The sequence below is a fragment of the Centruroides vittatus genome, unplaced genomic scaffold (genome assembly GCF_030686945.1).
Source record: "Centruroides vittatus isolate TY-2023 unplaced genomic scaffold, ASM3068694v2 scaffold_1015, whole genome shotgun sequence".
NCBI classification, from domain to species: Eukaryota; Metazoa; Arthropoda; class Arachnida; order Scorpiones; family Buthidae; genus Centruroides; species Centruroides vittatus.
In genome coordinates this window covers 740,553-758,483 of record NW_027122666.1, presented here as the reverse complement: position 1 = coordinate 758,483, position 17,931 = coordinate 740,553, and the positions used below count along the sequence as shown (strand labels likewise).

The window sequence follows — 17,931 nt, the reverse complement described above, 5'->3', positions numbered from 1 at the left end:
AATTTAATCAGCATTTAATGAAATAATATAATTTCAAGAATATTTAATGAATAAATCTCTTAACTTATAAAATACAAAGTAGTTTTGTTAGATGAATTGCAATAATTACAGAAAGTGAATGAAAAAAAAAGAAAATGGTGTCATTTAATATTGTATTATGAAATTACTATTACAAATTCAAATCAGTATTGATACTTTTCAGATGTTTGTATAAAAATAAATTCAAGTTGGATGTAATTTTATTAAAAATTATATAGTAAAGTTCTGGATTTATAGTTTGTAATCTAATCCCAATCAGTATAAATTAGTTTCCTGTTTTCTTTTAGATAAAATGTTGATAGATTAGTCATAATTTTTCTTGTGTGTCAAACAATTTTTTTTAAAATAAATTAATAGTACTACTGTATAAATTGTAAGATGATATAAAATCGTTTGTTGTTTTTTTTATTAAAAAACTTCAATTTTATTGATTAATTTTTTAAATTTTTATCAAAATAGAAACTTTGTGACATCGTTTGTGATCTTCTTCTGGAAGAATCAAATATTCAACCAGTTAGCACGCCTGTTACAGTTTGTGGTGACATCCATGGACAGGTATTATTTGTATAATTTAAAATGATGGTAACATTCGTATTATTTATTTTTAAACAAGATAATTTTATAAACCTTTATAATAAAATTAAGAATCTTTTCCATTTAAAGTTACTTTTCTATACAATAAAAATGTATGACATTAGCACTTTGTACCTTGAAGCACATTAGTACCTTGAAAATTTTAAGTTATTTAAATTTTACAAAACTAAATTTTTATAATTATAAATAATTTATTTGCCATTTTAATACAAATATACAATATAAATAAAGCCCAATAACTCTCCAATACTGGGATAGAATAAACTTATGCAACATACCGATATCAGCACACTTGAAATTAAGAAATATTTACTAACATTCTCATCTGTTTATAACAGACATCTTCAGGCATATAACACACAACCATTTTACAGGAAATAATTTAATTTTCCATAAAGTTGTTATCTTGTGTATATTTATAATTAAAGCCCAATTTTAATAGACAAATATAAATTTAAATTGCTGGATTATTCAGGTTATATTTAAACTTACATTGTCTAGAAATAGGCATAAACAACTATTTCAGATTAAATATTTTGCTATTAAATAAATTAGAAATTAGCTTTATTGTGTCATGAAAATATCCAGAAATTTAGATTTATATTTGACTGCTTTTGTATTTTGGAAAAAAAATTATTAAAAATTAACTTGTTTATGTGTTTAGCTTCATGAATTATTTAAGAATGTCTAATTGAATGTTAAAGAACAATCAATCAAACCAAAATTATTTATTATTATACAATAAACAAAGACTGCTTGATTAAAGTCATTGAAAATTTTTAATACAAAATGTTTCTCAGTTTTGATTATCTTCACTAGTGCTGAATGTCAGACATCTGTTTATGCACTTTAGTGTACTTGAGTAATAAGATACACATACTTGTGAATACTCATTTAAACAGGGCCATAACAATCATTCCTATATGCACTGCAACACAGGTGCTCAGCAAATTTTTGTGGCCCACGACTAGAAGAAATTATTAAATTGGTAAGAAAGCATATGAAATTTAACACAAACTTCTGTAAAGAATACTAAATTTTTTTGCACATTTCATTACAGTAGCAGAACTTAATCTAAAATTATTTTACAGATACAGTAGAGCATTGAAAATCGGAATCAATTGGGGACTGGGGTTGTTCCGATTACCGGCTTTGTATGAAAAAATATATTAACCTGTCCGATGTTCAAATTTTTCTCCGTTGCGTGTCACTTCGTGTGGAATTTTTCTCCGTTGCGTGTTGCTTCGTGTTGAATTTTCGTCAATTTTAAGCCTAACGAAAATTTTTATAATAATAATCGAGGCTATCGTATCGTTAAAAATTATTTCTTTATTTTGTACAAACAAAATAAATATATTGAAGAATATAAAAAACATGAAAATTATACTTTAGAAGTAAATCTAGTATCAAAAACGTTCGATTCAGCACGACACAGTCCGACTGAAAATCGTTCCGATTACCGACATTCCGATTAACGACGCTCTACTGTAGATGCGTTTTCATATAACTAATCAAATGCTGATTATTTGACTGTGTTATATATCATCATTTTAATTTGTATTGTTTCTGAAGGAACATTTTGTTTGTCCATTACAAATCCTAATATCAATATTTAGACTTGTATGTGGATCTGCAGTAATAAAATAATATGTTTTATTATATAAAAATAATTATTTCGTTACACAGTTTTATGGTTATGTGACCGCAGGATCGGCACCTCTTTGATGCCTTGTCAGGACTGACACCACTGTGTCTTCCGGACATGGAAATTTTGATGGCTGTTACATTATTTAGCATGCAAGCAGTTGTGTTCGCGGGCTTCTGGATCCAGAATGGAGGCAGATGGAAACGACCAAAAGAAGTACACTCCACAAATTAACATTTAACGAAAATACCCATTTATTGATAGATATTATTTACAAGTTCTACGATAATTTATAGGATATTGTTTACAAGTTTTACAGTCGTTTCAGAAACTTAGCACAATGGCTAAAAAGTATTTTAGACACTTAGCATGATTGCTAAAGAGTATTTTAGATGCTTAGCATAGTTGCTAAAGGGAGAGGTATATAAAAAGATAAACCTAACACAATCCTGATCGAGAGAGCGCTCACAGTAAGTTTGCGACATGATAAATACCTTAAAACACTCGTGAGTCCCAGTCGTATCAATGCATAAATTGATGAAAGGTCGGCAACTCAGTTCAGAAGGTAATCCTTCCCCCCCCCAATTGTCTTGGGCGGCAGTGAGTGGCGATAGCTGAAATGGCGGTTCAGAACACACACTTTAGGAAAAAAGTTGTCAACAACTGGATGGCAGTGAACTCTTCTGTCTCATCATCAGACCTTCTCTTTTATTTAGGGGTCCCCCTTGCAACTCTTGTCCTTTTTTTGGTAAAATCGTTCTCTATGTCCAATGGCGATTTTTGCATTTGATTCCTGGTGACACATTTGATATGTCATCTTCAACAAGGAAATAAGTTCGTGGAAAATAGTTTTAGTTGTTTTTTTTTTCCTTTCGAAAAATTTTTGAATAAAAATTTTTTGTCAAGTTCGACCTCTCACAGTTATGAATTTATAGCTTCAAAAAGAGGGAAAAATAGTTTTTTATTTATAAATCTATTAAATTGTTTCTTCATAAATTTCTTAAATTTTATAAAACATTAATAAACTGGAGAAAAATTTCATTGGAAATTAACTCATTTATTACAAAATCAAAATTATTAAAATGAAATTTGAAAAATGATAAATTGTACTTAAAATAACTTGTAATTTTTTATCATTTTTTCATTTTTAGACTAGTTCATTATTCTTCACACTTTCAATTTGAGAGTAGGTGTCACACCTACTCTCAAATTGAAAGTGTGAAGAATAATTATGGGGAGTTAGAAAAGAGTTAAAAATAAAAAATATTTTTTAGAAAATTTTATCAATATTACATTTTTAGTTTTATTTTTCAAATTTACTGTTTCATTCGACTAATACATTGTTTTTAAAATTCAAATATTCTGATTGATATTACTAATATAAAAGCCATTGTCTGCATGCATGTGTGTGCAAATTCCTTATAACTCCTTCAATTTTTCCTTGCGGATGAAACTTTGGTTATATTCATTCTGATGGAAAGTATAGGCTATTTATTTTGCAAAAATATTAGCTATAGAATAAATGTTTTATTGATTTCAGATTGGTAATTGCAGTGATTGTGTGACATTCATGCTTGATGAAGAAACTTCTGTTAAGTTGAATTTTAAAATATTTTGGAAAATGGCATATTTTGAACTTACTTCATTAAATTTACACTTTAAAAAAGTTAGCCTCATTGTCTCACTTCTTTAACAATTTTTTTTTAAAATCTTTCTGTAGTGACCATGTGATGTTCTATTATCCAATTGGAAGTAACAATCTAATGAGCCCATTATTTAGAAAGTGTTATTGCTCATCTAAGTAATGTACATACAATTTATCTTTGTTTTATAAACATGGAATTAAGAAATGGTTTTGTCAAGGGCTGCAGAAATGGCATCGTGACGTCAATCGTCAATATTAAGGTGCTTATTAGTAAAAGAAGACAGCAAGAAAATCTTTTAGAAGAGAATAGAGTGTTTACTCAGAATGTAGTGTATAAAGAAAGATTTTAATATAAAGGCATAAATCTATTTGTGTGTGTAAGTGAATTCTTTATAATTTTTACTATTTTTGCCCACTCCAGGTGAAATTTTGTTTTGTTGCTCTTTATGTTATATAATAGATAGTATAAACTATTTAATTTGTAGAAATATTAGCAACTCTTCTTGAATTTCTAGAAATCTCTACTCTTCTCAATTCTTCAATCTCTACTTTTTGATAAAAAGTATTTTGTCATGCTTGACAGGAGAATTTCTAGTTATAATATACTACAGGTCAGCCTAATCCCCTTCAGAGACCTATTCTTAACATTTTTTGACGCTTTACTTTGCATTGTAAGGTTGTATGATATCTAAAATTTTGACATTGATTATAAATTTTTGTCTTCTGATATAAAAGAATAGCTTCATTACAATTGACCTCTCTTAAGCAGACATCTTTCATTATGGACACATGAAATGCACTCGGTTTGGTGTCTCAATCTGTTTTAACAAACATAATAGATTCTTATTACGCAGACACTCTAAACATTTTCCTTGTTTAGAGTTTCTGCAGTTGCAGTCAAATCAATTCCATAATCTTAAAATATAAAGTTAATGATTGCCCATGTCTACACCCTTGTCTATTTTTAATTCGGTGGCAAAGATAGAATGTTTTTTTTTTTCTGTGTTAAAAAGACAATATAAAAGTCCATATAAACCACTAATGTTAAAAAATAATATGGGAATTTTTTGAATATCACAAATAAGAGAGGTGCTTTGTGGTATCTTAGATTTGACAGCTACAAGTTAGGAATAGTTTTCTAATTGACAAAGCAATCATAGAATGGTTCTAGTGAGTCTGAAGTTACAATGTTTCTCTAACTAGATCAATCGTGCAAGCCTAAGTTTTACCTTTTGCATCTCAATTAGATACTTAAAATAAATTTTATGCTGTCTGAAATTTTACACAAATAAAAGCACAAGTACCAATTTTTAATTTGCTATTACCAATAATCTGTTAATCTGTATGCTTTCTTTGTTCTTGTTTTGTCCAGAGTTGCTGGAGAAGCAGGCGAATTTTCATCTCTGCTTCCCCAACTCATATGTCCATGGGTATATACAATAGACAAACAAAGAGAAACTAACTGAGTCTAATAAACAAGCTCAAGCATGATAAGCATCATGTTGACTAGTAATATACAAAATATTTGTTGAAATGTATGTGTGTAAATATTTATTTAGAAATCTAAGATGTAAATATTTGTATGATTCTAGAATATACACTAGTTTATCCCAAAGAATTCAACCTAATTTAATGGTATATTTATCATTACACACCACAACTAAAGAGTTTTCTGTAAATTCTCTTTACTTTTTAAAATTACAGGAGAAATTAAAATCTTTTTCATTTGAAATTATCTATAAAAATAAATAAGTAAAACATTTCATACCTTCTTTTTCCAGCAAATTTATTGTTTTTATACTAATGTTTTTGGATGTCTTTAATGCCCATTATCAGGCAACCATAGAATTGTTATTTTTTTATATGGTTCTCTGGTGATGGGTGTTAAAGACATCCAAAAACATTAGCGAGGAAACAATAAATTTCCTGGAGAAAGGTGTGAAGTGTTTTAGTTTAATGAAATCCAGTTGGAATCTGTAGCTTCAAATAAATGCTTTAGATCTGTAAATAGAAGTGTATCAAGATGATATGAAGATTGCTTGAAGTAATAAGTAGATACATTTAGAATTTAAATTATTTTAAAGGTAATTCTTAATTTCTTTTTTAAATTCAGACTAATCAACAAATTAACAGAATTGAATTTTTGTTCCATTTTCAGTTGAGATGCATAATGTCATGATGAATATATGTTTTATATCAATATAGTGCCAAAATTAACAAGAGTATATTGTTTGAAAATATTTATTTTGATGGATTGTAAAATGACGATTTAATAAATACAAATTTAACTCCAATAAAATGTTTTTTTTTTCTATATTATAAATAGCCTTAATTTTAATACACAAAAATGAATTTACTAATTACATAATGTGATTAAGCAATTATTCATTTTTTTATTTTTCTGTAAAATGAAATTGATTTGGTCTTATATTGTAATTTAAATTATATACAAAAGATAATTTGATATTTGTTATATATATATATAAAAGTAAAAGAAAAAACCCAATTTTTCAGTTTTATGATTTAGAAGAATTATTTAGAACAGGTGGAAGAGTTCCAGATACAAATTATATATTTCTTGTAAGTTTTTTTATTAGCATATTTCCTATAAATTTATTGTTTATGGCATTAAAATTTTATTTAAAAAATAAGTTCATTAACAATAAAAATAAAATAATTTTTTTTATTTGTTACATTTTAAATTATTTATATTGTCTTATTAATTACCTTCTAATTTTTTTAAAGGGTGACTTTGTAGATAGAGGTTATTATAGTTTAGAAACTTTTACACGATTATTGACATTAAAAGCAAAGTAAGTATTAATCCAGAATAAAATATTTTTATAATAATACAGCTGTATATACTGTATATTTTGGCAGATAAGACATCACTTGAATCATCAAAAGTGCATTACAAAACCTGGGGTCATTTTATAGGCCAGATACAAAACTAGTTACTTTAAAATTTTACACAAAACAACCATGTAGTTTTCATGACCCACCTCACAACTGCACTATCAATAACCACAAATAAAAGAAATATGTTGTCTCCTCAATGTTTATATGCAATCTGATCAAGTTTTACAGAAACTATTTTCTAAACATTGCATACTTGCACCTGTGCATTCTGCATCCTACTGTATTATTCATTTGGTATATATTGCTATATTGATGATTGCTTCCAACTGGCTAACAAATCTTAAACACAGATCAGCACAGATAGTTTAACACCTTGTTACTATCTGTACTGATCTTATACAACAGACATGAGCTAAAAGTATCCAATTTAGGATGAAATTTGGACCTTCTTGTCTTGTCTTATTTAGGTTTTTGTTATCAGCCAAAATATACAATATATAATAATAAACTTAGAATAAAAAGATAAAAATTTACTTTAAATAAATTGGGAGGAGGAATAATCTATGAGATCAATGTAATACATTTAGATCTCATACAATGATAAATAAGTAGGAAGAAAAATATTACAACAGATAGACAAAAACAAAAGTATTACAAATAACACAATATCGAGATATAATTTCAATCTATTTTATCTTCATTTTAACAAAAATTATTACTGTTTAGAGTACCATTTTATTAAACATTCAGATTTATTTAACATATAAATAAATAATTAAAATATTTTAAAAAAGATCCTGCATATTATTTCATAATTTGATACTTTTTACCATCCCCAAAAATATTTCTTCTTATGAAGGATCTATTTACTTCATCAGCATTTTTTATATAGCTTTTTCCAATCTTCTCAAGTTTGATTTTCATTTTCAGTAGCTTTCTGCAAACTATAAAGTTGTAAAAATTGTAAAACTTTTTAAAACTTTATTCTGTATTAGTATAAGTAACTTTATATTATGAATATAAAGTTAATATTAATATCGTCGTCTCCTAAACACTATAAAGTGCAGACACTCGTTAAAATTAATGATTCTTCCAAAATTGATAATATTTTTAGAGATAGCTTCTTGATGTTGATATTTATTTTTTATACAAGTATTTATACATATGTAAAGATGTATTTAATTGAATTCTTCATGAAAAGTTAGTACTATTGAAATTCATTTTTTAAAAGATATTTCAGTCATTATTTATATGATTTATTGAAAATTAATTTTTTTCATCCATAGTTTTATCAAATCTTGTTCAATTCTCTTTGATGCTTTCTACTTGTATTTCTTTTTATTAAAATGTAATTTAAAAAATTTTTAATAAAAACAATAATAAAAGATAAATTTAAAAACTGTCTAATGGCATTATGGGTAAATAAATTAAATTAAGGAATACTTTTGACAGTATATAACCATCTAATTATTGGAATTAATTTCGTTAATTTCATTAGCCATATTTCATACTTATGTTTGAAGAGCAATTTGAAAATGCATTCTATATTTCGAGTTCTAGTGTTCTATCCACCATATTACCTGAAGAAGATGGTTATATACTATTGAAAGTACTCCTCAATTAAACATATTTACCTGTAATGCCAATAAACAGTTTTTTTAAATTTATCTCTTCTTATTAATAAATGGCAGCTTTTGTTGTTTTTATCTCATTACTTTAATAAAAATGATTAATATTTTTTATAACAAATTTTGTAGACTATTTTGTAGACAATCAGTTTTTTAGATAACAATATTTTAAAATCATATTAGTTGTGAATTATCTATAATGACAATTATTTATATTTGTGGTAAAATTAGTTATATTGCACAAAGATATTTGACATTTAAAAAAAATTATCATATTACACCAGAGGTTTCCAGAGTTGATATTGATCTGGGGATCGATAAGACTTTTTGGAAGTCAAAAATTAGTTTGGAAGTCCATTGAAAGTGGTTTATTAAAAATCTTTTAATGAATTGTTTAATAAAATCACAAAAGCAGTTCCACAAATACAATGTACAAATTTACAACATGAAAGTAGACCTTTTTTATGAAAACGGAGTATGAAGTAATACTGGCTTATCAGATTTATTTGTTGTTATTATTATTAACTGTATTAGCAAAAAAATATAGAGAGGGATCAAAAAATACTTGAAGGGGTTTGCAGTCAAGAAAGTTTGGACATCCCTGCATTATACTAAGGAAGTGCATTGCATTCTGACAGGATGGTTTAGATTTCATTTTTACTCAGAATGAAAACAAAATTTGGACTAACCTACCTTTCTTCTGTTCAGATCTCTTAATATTCATTGACAAAAGGAAATTACTAGTGAGAGATATGCAGAAATGTTTTCAGGTTATCACTAACAATCATTGTTATATTTGGAAATTAATGTTATAATTGAGGCTTTGCAAAAATAAGAATTTTTAGCATTTATATAGAATTTTTATACAATATTCTAATTATATAATTACTTTTTTAAAGATGGCCAGACAGAATTACATTATTAAGAGGAAATCATGAAAGCAGACAGATAACTCAAGTATATGGTTTTTATGGTAAGATAATTTTCTATTATAATGTTGAATTGTGATATTTAACTTTTACAAATGGAACCTTTGTTATAAAAATACAGTGGAACCTCACTTATTGAGCATAATTTGTTCAAGAATCTTACTCATAATGCAAAACATTCGTTAAGCAAAACAATTTTTCCCATATAAATTAATGTAAAATACAATAATGCATTCCATGCAAAAAAAATACTCAAATATTTTAAAAAATAACATTTATTCAAAGAAAATTATACAATATACATTGTTAAGGAGCACAAATCATCATCATCTTTTCTTCTAGCATGGAATGAATCAACCTGGAATGCAAATTTGATTTGCAGAAAACAAAAAAATCACAGATATGTCTGATAAACACAGCAAATGATATGCCAAATTCTTGGGCTATGTAAAAGCTATAATTAAATATTATAAATTGATTAATTTGACTAGAGATAGGCAGTTATGCTTCTAGTTTGTATTAAATTTAATAATTAAAAAAAAATCATTTTTAATTTAGACATTTCTAAAATTTAATTCAGAATTGGTCATTAAATTTAATATGAGATAGCAGTAAACTGCCTATCTCTAGTCAAATTATTTAATTTCTAATATTTAATTATAGACTTTACATAGCCCAAGAATTTGACATATCGTTGGCGTGTTTATTATATAACGAGCTATGATTGTTAATGTTTACACGTAATATGTATGAATACAAGTTTGGAAAAATGTGTGATCACAAGCGACACTAAGATGCTAGTGGAATGAGTGCTAAACACAAACTAATGGAGCCTATGCACAGTTCAGGACTTTCCCACTTCTGGTCACTCATTATGCAAGATGTTGCTAATTAAGCAAGTCATTTTTTCACAATTTTCTTTGCTTGTTATTCAAGATGCTCATTAAGCAAGGTTCTCCGTATTTACCATGCAAAAGATAGACTTTTGTTGCATATAGTTTATTTTGGACATAAAGTAATTGAGAAATAGACTAATTTTACATCTACATGTTAGATGAAAATTCTATAACATATTCATACAGTAATTCATGTATAGATGCTAACTGACAAAAATTTTGTTTAAAAGAAATTTTATCGTTTTGATTTGTTTTGGTGGAAATTTTACAGCAAACTTCAATCTTTAAAAGTAAACAATAATAGTTAAAATGCATAAACTAAATTTGAATATAAACCTATGATAAAAGTGATTTACAAATTGCCTGTAATCTTAATTTTGCAGGTAAGATGTAAAAAGTTATGGTTCAGGCATCAAATTAAAGCCCTTATGCTGAAAAGAAAGATTAGATAAAGGTGCAATAGTTCAGGTGTGATGGAGTGGCAAAGAAAGAATGTTCAGTCTACGAGAAGGCAAGTGACAAACATGTCAGGCACTCAAACACAGTCTAATGATTCTAGTTTTTCTTAACCATTTGAACAACCCATTGCTCACCACTACTGTGAATTCCTGCTTTGTTTGCTACTTATGCATTAATTTTTTCAGTAAATTAGTTTTTTTAATATTAACCACAACACCATCTACCAACTTTTAATGCCAATCTGTTTTTATTTTATTATTATTTTATGATTAGAGCAAAGAACAGTTCTAACTGTCCAATTCATTACTTAATACCTATTGATAGATTTCTTAACAAATATACTAATTAAAAGAATAGACTTGAACATACAACTATTGGTGCATTGAGTTTTATAACAGCCAGTGAGATTGCAATGAGGTGTATTGACACTACCCTCACTATTAATCTGAAACCCTGCCAATTGAAGTTGGTTGATCTTAGGAATGCTAAATTGTCACCCTGGGACTTAAGATGCAAAATTGAAAGAAGACTTTGAAAGAGAAGAGCCTCATGGTACCAGAAAACAGGTAGATACAAATCACATGCAAATGGCTTGGAAATTGCTTTCTATACTGATGATTTTTGTGTAGAATGCCAAATTTTAAATGAGCTCATTGTATATGAATTGAATAAAACTCTTTATTTTGATGGGTTCCTTCAAGTTTAGTTATAATTATATTAGCAAGATGATGTAATTTTTTACATATTACAAAAATGCTGCTATTTCAATTTTCAGATCAAGGTTTTTTGTACAGTCATTTTTTTTTAAACTATTATTTTTTCTTTTCTTTCTATCTCAGTTTTTTGATCATTTCATCAAAATGTGAATATATTCTGAGATTTTAAGAAACATCAAAAATATTAACAAATTTTTAATAAGGTCAAAATAAAGGTTCAAAATAAGGTCTTCACTAAACCAAATTTTCTACATCTGAAGATTCAGAAATGAATTTCAATCTTTCATTTCTTATATACTTTTGTATTAAAAAATTATCATTACATGATATTGAATATATATATTTTTAATATGTATTTTATAAAATGCATTATGTTTAATATTATTTCTACATGCAATTATTCAATTATTTTTATTCAGTAAAAAATAATTGAAATACATTATTAAATTTGAAATATTTCATTTTTTTATGTATTTATGTATTTATTTTGTTTATATTTACAGATGAATGTCAGACAAAATATGGAAATGCAAATGCTTGGCGGTATTGTTGTAAAGTATTTGATTTGCTCACTGTTGCTGCTGTGAGTGTATTAATAATAATTTTATTAGGGAAATAATAGAGTAGTATTTAATAACTCTGATATAATTTTTAATATTTAAAAAGTATTTAAATATTGAACAATTTATTTAACTTTTCATTTTCAAAATTTAATTTTTTTGATATTAGAAAATTAAAATATAAACCACAGTTTAAATCTTTTGTTATATACAGGATCTATGAAGTCCATGTACACTTTTAAGTATTAATAATTTTGTAACTATATGTGGTAGAATTTATTTCATCATGAGGTTTCTTCTTATCATTTCAAAAATTATTCTTCTTATCTGTTATTTATTTATTTATTTGAAACTTCAAAATGATTTTTCATTTCAGAATTGTTATTGACCCATGGATCCTTCTTTACACAGAAGTGATGGATTTTAGCTCAGCCAACCAAAAAACTTTGTTTACTTTTTCTTCTAGAGAAGCCATGTGTCAATAACAATTCTGAAAAGAAACATTTTTAAATTCAAAAAAACAAATAAGTAAATAATGGTTAATTTTTGAAATAATGTGAAAAAACTAGACACATCAGGGTCATAAATATTTTTTATACATTAATTCTTTCATGAACTATTAATATTTGTGTACACAGATTTTATAGATACCTAGTATTTTATTATTCTACATCTTGGAACAGAATAAAATTATTTTCTGGAATCTAGATAAATTTAGAGCAATGGCAGATAAATTATATTGACTTATTAAAATAACCAATATTATACTATGCAAAGTAGTTAATTAAGTAAAATTTTAAATAATAATAATCTAATGAAAGTTTTCAGTTTGATGAAAAATTAAATTACTATAACAGTCTATATTTGAAATATAGTAGCTTCCATAAAATGAATACTCGAACTCTGTATAAAAATAAAATGATCTTATAATATAAATAATAATGTATTGATAGAAAGGATTATAAAAGAAAACAAAAAGCTTTAGGTTTATATTTTAGATTTACAGATAGATTAGATATATTGTTTTTACAAGTTTAATAAAAATATGGATTATATACTTTACAATTGAAATTTTGTCTACAATATCAATATACAGTAATGGACAAGTGAATATTATTGTACACAGTAGAATCCTCTTATATTCAAGGTAATAAAGCTGCTGAACTGAGTAAAAATACATTGATTTGGCATTTGGACCTGAAGAAAACATTCATGAACTGTAGATATTTTCTCTTGGTCCGTTATCGAGATCCATTCTAATGTGTTTCTATTGTAGAGTAATGGATTTTTCAATATAACAGATGAGTTTGTAATAGCAAGTAATCATGACAAAACAAATTTTTGTTATAACAGACCAATTTTTTTCATCCAGTGGTGGTGCATTATATCAAGCTTTTACTGTATCTTTTATAGAGAGTTGAGAGAAAAGTTGGTTTGTATTGTCACAGCTATTTACCAATCAGTGAGAACAGTCTTGACAAAAGGGAAAAAAACAGTTGTCTCTCATACTTCAAATTTAATTTTTCAGGAGGCCATTCAAACTCTGCTTTGTTTTAAGTTTGGATTAATTTTTCTCATTAGAAATAATGAAAAGCAAATTTAATTCATTCACAGACCCTAAACAATACCAATTTTGTATAGGGTCTGTGAATTAGCCTTACACTGAATTATTCTTAAACAGCAAATACACATAATTTAAAGTAAAAATAACACAATTAAATGCCTTAAATAATAAGTTAAAAATGCAAACTATAAATAAAATATATATTTTATTATATAGTATTTGTGTTTATATATATATATATATATATATATATATATATATATATGCATCAATGGAAGCAAGAAAGAACTTAGATGCACAAAAAAATTGCCATTTACACAGCAAGTGTATTTTTTTTTTTTTTTGCTGTGTATGCAGTTAAAATATAAAAGCATCATTCAAACTCTGGGTCAAATCTTTCTCTCAAATTTAGCATTTGAAGTTAGAGTTGTTCAAAGTACAAGGTACTACTGTACTCCGAGGAGTCAGTCATGATCCAAGCCTGAAAGTTACAGCATTAATTATGATTCAGAGTTTAACTAATGTATACTAAAAAAATTCCTTTTCATAGGTTGTTATACAATTAGTTCCCAAAAAGCCTTCAGGGTTTGTGTTAGACAGGTTTCTGGCATGTAATATTGAAGAGTATGTCAAAATTATGTTAGCAATCAAATGAAAAAGATAACAAACACATGTGTGTTTATCTTTTCCATTTGATTGTATGAGATGATTAGTAAATGTTAATTACTGTATATTTAATGGTTGTGTGTTTGTTATTGTGATAGTGCAGTTTGGAAAAGATTAAGGATTAATGGCAAAGATATTTATCTTTTTTTTTTTAAGTTCTAACATAATTTTAACATATTTTATATTTTAAATTGCAAATTGTTTTGATGTGAGATTTATTTTTTATTTGTAGTGTTCATTTTAGGCAAGGTTTACTATATTAGATTATTCTTAATTGGCTACAGTTTTCAGATTAAATCTATATATATATATATATATATCCACTGTTGTTTCTTTATTAATCTTGAGGAAGGAATTATGTAGATGAAAATCAAGACTAGATATGGAAAGCTTAGGAACTGGAGCCCCCCAATTAACTGTATACCAACTTCTGATCTAGACTGGAAGACACATGATTTCAGTTCAAAATTTTCTCTAGTATGGAGTTAGATGAATGGCATGATTTGATTGTTATCAGGAGACATATGATATACAGGGGTAAGACACTGTAAAATGCAGACCAGATATGGAAAGCTTAGGTGCCAAAGACCTAGATTAATATGAACTTCCAGTTTAGACTAGAAGTCACATGATTTTTTTAAAATTAAATGATTAAAAATTGCAGTCTAATATTGTGACAATGTCACAATAAATAATTTTTAAGTGTATGTGAACTAAATTATATGTTTATTTTCAGATAATTGATGAACAAGTTCTTTGTGTTCATGGAGGACTATCACCCGAAATTAAAACACTAGATCAAGTGAGAGTAATTGAAAGGAATCAGGAGATTCCTCACAAAGGAGCCTTCTGTGATATCCTTGACTTGCTATTGTTTAGTAAAAAATTTTTAATATGCAGTCAAACCTGTTTTTATGCAGTCTTTTTTTGTGTGATTTTTTATTTGTGCGGTATAGTTTTTATTTGTGCGGTATAGTTGGCGACTAGTCTCGTGCGATTTGTCATGTCTCACGTTGACTTATTATAGCTAAATAAACTTATTATAGCATAAATGAACTTATTATAGTAATATTATTGCATGAATATGCGAAAAATGAAATAATTTACTTTTTAAGTCAACAAAACACCACCTGGACAAAAATATGTAAAACAGACGATAGACGAGACGATGCAGTCAAGTGCTGACATCTGTTGTCAATAAATTCTATTTTGTACGGTTTTGAGTTATTTTCTATGTGAGACTTTTTTTATGTGGTCCCTATTGATTGCATAAAAAAAATAATTTTTTTAATTGTGTTGCAAAAACTATTTTTTATAGCCCCTCGTGAAGTTTCATGCAATTTTTTTTTTTTTTATGCATTTTTTAATGCAGTCCCTATCCACCGCATAAAAACAGGTTTGACTGTATTAAAATAATAAATTATAAGTTGTATACACAATTTTCAGTAATAATAAAATATTTCCTTAATTAATTTAACATCTTGTTTGGTCTGATCCTGAAGATGTTGAAAGTTGGTCAGTAAGCCCTCGTGGAGCTGGTTGGTTATTTGGAGCAAAGGTTACCCATGAAGTAAGATTCTCTTGATCAAAAGTTATGACAGTGATGATTCCATATATAATAATTAGTTTTGTGATGTGATTCTAATAAGTCTAATTAATTTTTTAATAAATATAATTAAAAACATTTATTTCATTTTTATAGTTTATGCACTTGAACAATCTCAAACTTATATGTCGAGCACATCAATTAGTTCATGAAGGTAAGTAGAAATACTTACAGTTGGTTTTTAAATTTCATTACTTAACAAGTTTAAGCTAAGTTTAAACTATTTACCTGCTTTAATATTTTTTAATAATACTTAGATTAATTTTAAAGTAATTGTTTACATCAAAATAATTATTTTATTTGTAATAGTTGTATTAAACTATATATATATATATGTATGTATATAGTTTAATACTACTATATATGTATGAAGTTAAATATGTGAATATAATAATTATTATACTTTATATTCTGTATTCTGAAACATGCATTTGTCAGTTAGCAATTGCTTGAAAATGTGTTTCTATAAGTAAGAAATCTGTTTAATGGAATGCAGAACTAAACAATTAATTATTGTAATAAATAAAATAGGATTAATTTAGAACTGGATACTTAACTGTATAATAAAATTTTGAAACTTGATAGAAATTTAGTTTTCCAGACAACAAAGCTTTGTTTTTAAAGTATTTGCCAATAATAGTAGGTGCATTGTAGCCAGACAAATTTAAAATGTACAGTCTTGTTCTCTGGGAAGTTGGTATAAAAATTTCTATTAAGTTTAATATATCTAGATCAATTTAATAAGAAAAATTAGTGTTTAATTCTAAAGTTTTTTTTTTATGAAACTCCATTCCTCTTTGAAGTCTCTTAAGTAATGCATTTTCTTTTTGGCATTTTAAATTCTAATGTAGGTCTAAAAAATAAAAAAACTTGTTTGGTTTTTATAAAACACAGCACAGAAAATTATCAAGTAGTTAAATTAAAGTAAATCAGTAAGTGCTGTTTATTGCAATCACATTTCTCTATTGAATATTGATTCTATTAAATGGCAATTGTAATAACCGGAAATTGGAAATATATTATATGTAAGTTATGAAAATAAAAACAATGATATAAAGCAATGTTTTTTCAACCTTTTTCTCATTGCTGAATGGTAAAATTATGGATAATTTATATGTGAGTTATGTTTATATATGCTTGTCTAGAGTTATTGTATGTAACAAAATATGTACAGTAACGCTAGATTATTTAAATGCCACCTGTAATCAGCTATGCCAGCATCAGTACAGTTAAATAATTTTTGGAGGACTGGTGAATTTTTTTTTGTCGATTGGCGTATGGAAAACACTGATATAGAGAATAAATTTAGAGTTATCAAATGAACAAAATTAACTAATACTAGAAAATTTTCAAAATTTACATTAAGTAAAATATGTTACATAATTATTTAAAAGTTTTGCTTGTCTTGAATTCATATTACAAAATATATATTACCACTTGCCTTGAAAGTGACACAAAAATATCTGAAATTGTCTAAATCTAATATACAAAAGTATGATTTTAATAAATGATTAAAATGCAGTAGATTTGCTGTTTTGAATTGGTGGTGATGATAAATGGCATTTACTGTGGTTACTTTACTTTTATATTTTTGGGTTAATAAGTAATAAGGCTAATATAAACTAAAACAATAAAAATCTTAATACATACTTGATATTTATTGTAGCACAAACAATCACTTTAAACACTGTCACCAATAGTAATTTTCATAAAACAGTTTGAAGTTATAGTTAATGTGATTATAGAGATGCACTTGTCACAACCAATTTCACAAAGTCATTCAAATTGTCGGACAAAATTGTTCAAAATATACCATTCATGATGTAAATATAAAAATGAAAAAATATGGGACATTTAAGCATTCAGTAACCTGTGTCAAGACAGTGGGACTTCTGGTCACCTAGAATAGTATAAAAAAACTAGATGGAAAGTGCCAAGAGCAACAGCTAAGATGAAACACATTGAGTATAAACTTGAATTAATAGAATTATTTCTCATTAAACCAATTAATCTGAGTAGTAATAGAGGTAATTCAGTTAAGTCAAGTGATCCAGGAAGCCCAGTAGGTATTCCTAAAAAGTTTGGTTTATTGTTAAGAGACTTTTAGGATAGGATTCACCTTTGA

General features: G+C 26.5%; 1 protein-coding gene across 1 annotated transcript in view; it reads left to right on the top strand.

The window, feature by feature from the left end:
• The window catches only part of PpV (Protein phosphatase V), a 37,829-nt gene that overhangs the window by 14,664 nt on the left and 5,234 nt on the right, over nt 1-17,931 (top strand). Inside the window, exons 2-9 of the mRNA XM_067283828.1 lie at nt 499-594; nt 6,438-6,503; nt 6,669-6,736; nt 9,310-9,383; nt 11,914-11,993; nt 14,937-15,056; nt 15,681-15,770; nt 15,903-15,960. Coding sequence (XP_067139929.1) covers nt 499-594; nt 6,438-6,503; nt 6,669-6,736; nt 9,310-9,383; nt 11,914-11,993; nt 14,937-15,056; nt 15,681-15,770; nt 15,903-15,960 — 652 coding nt within the window. The remainder of the gene's footprint in view (nt 1-498; nt 595-6,437; nt 6,504-6,668; nt 6,737-9,309; nt 9,384-11,913; nt 11,994-14,936; nt 15,057-15,680; nt 15,771-15,902; nt 15,961-17,931) is intronic.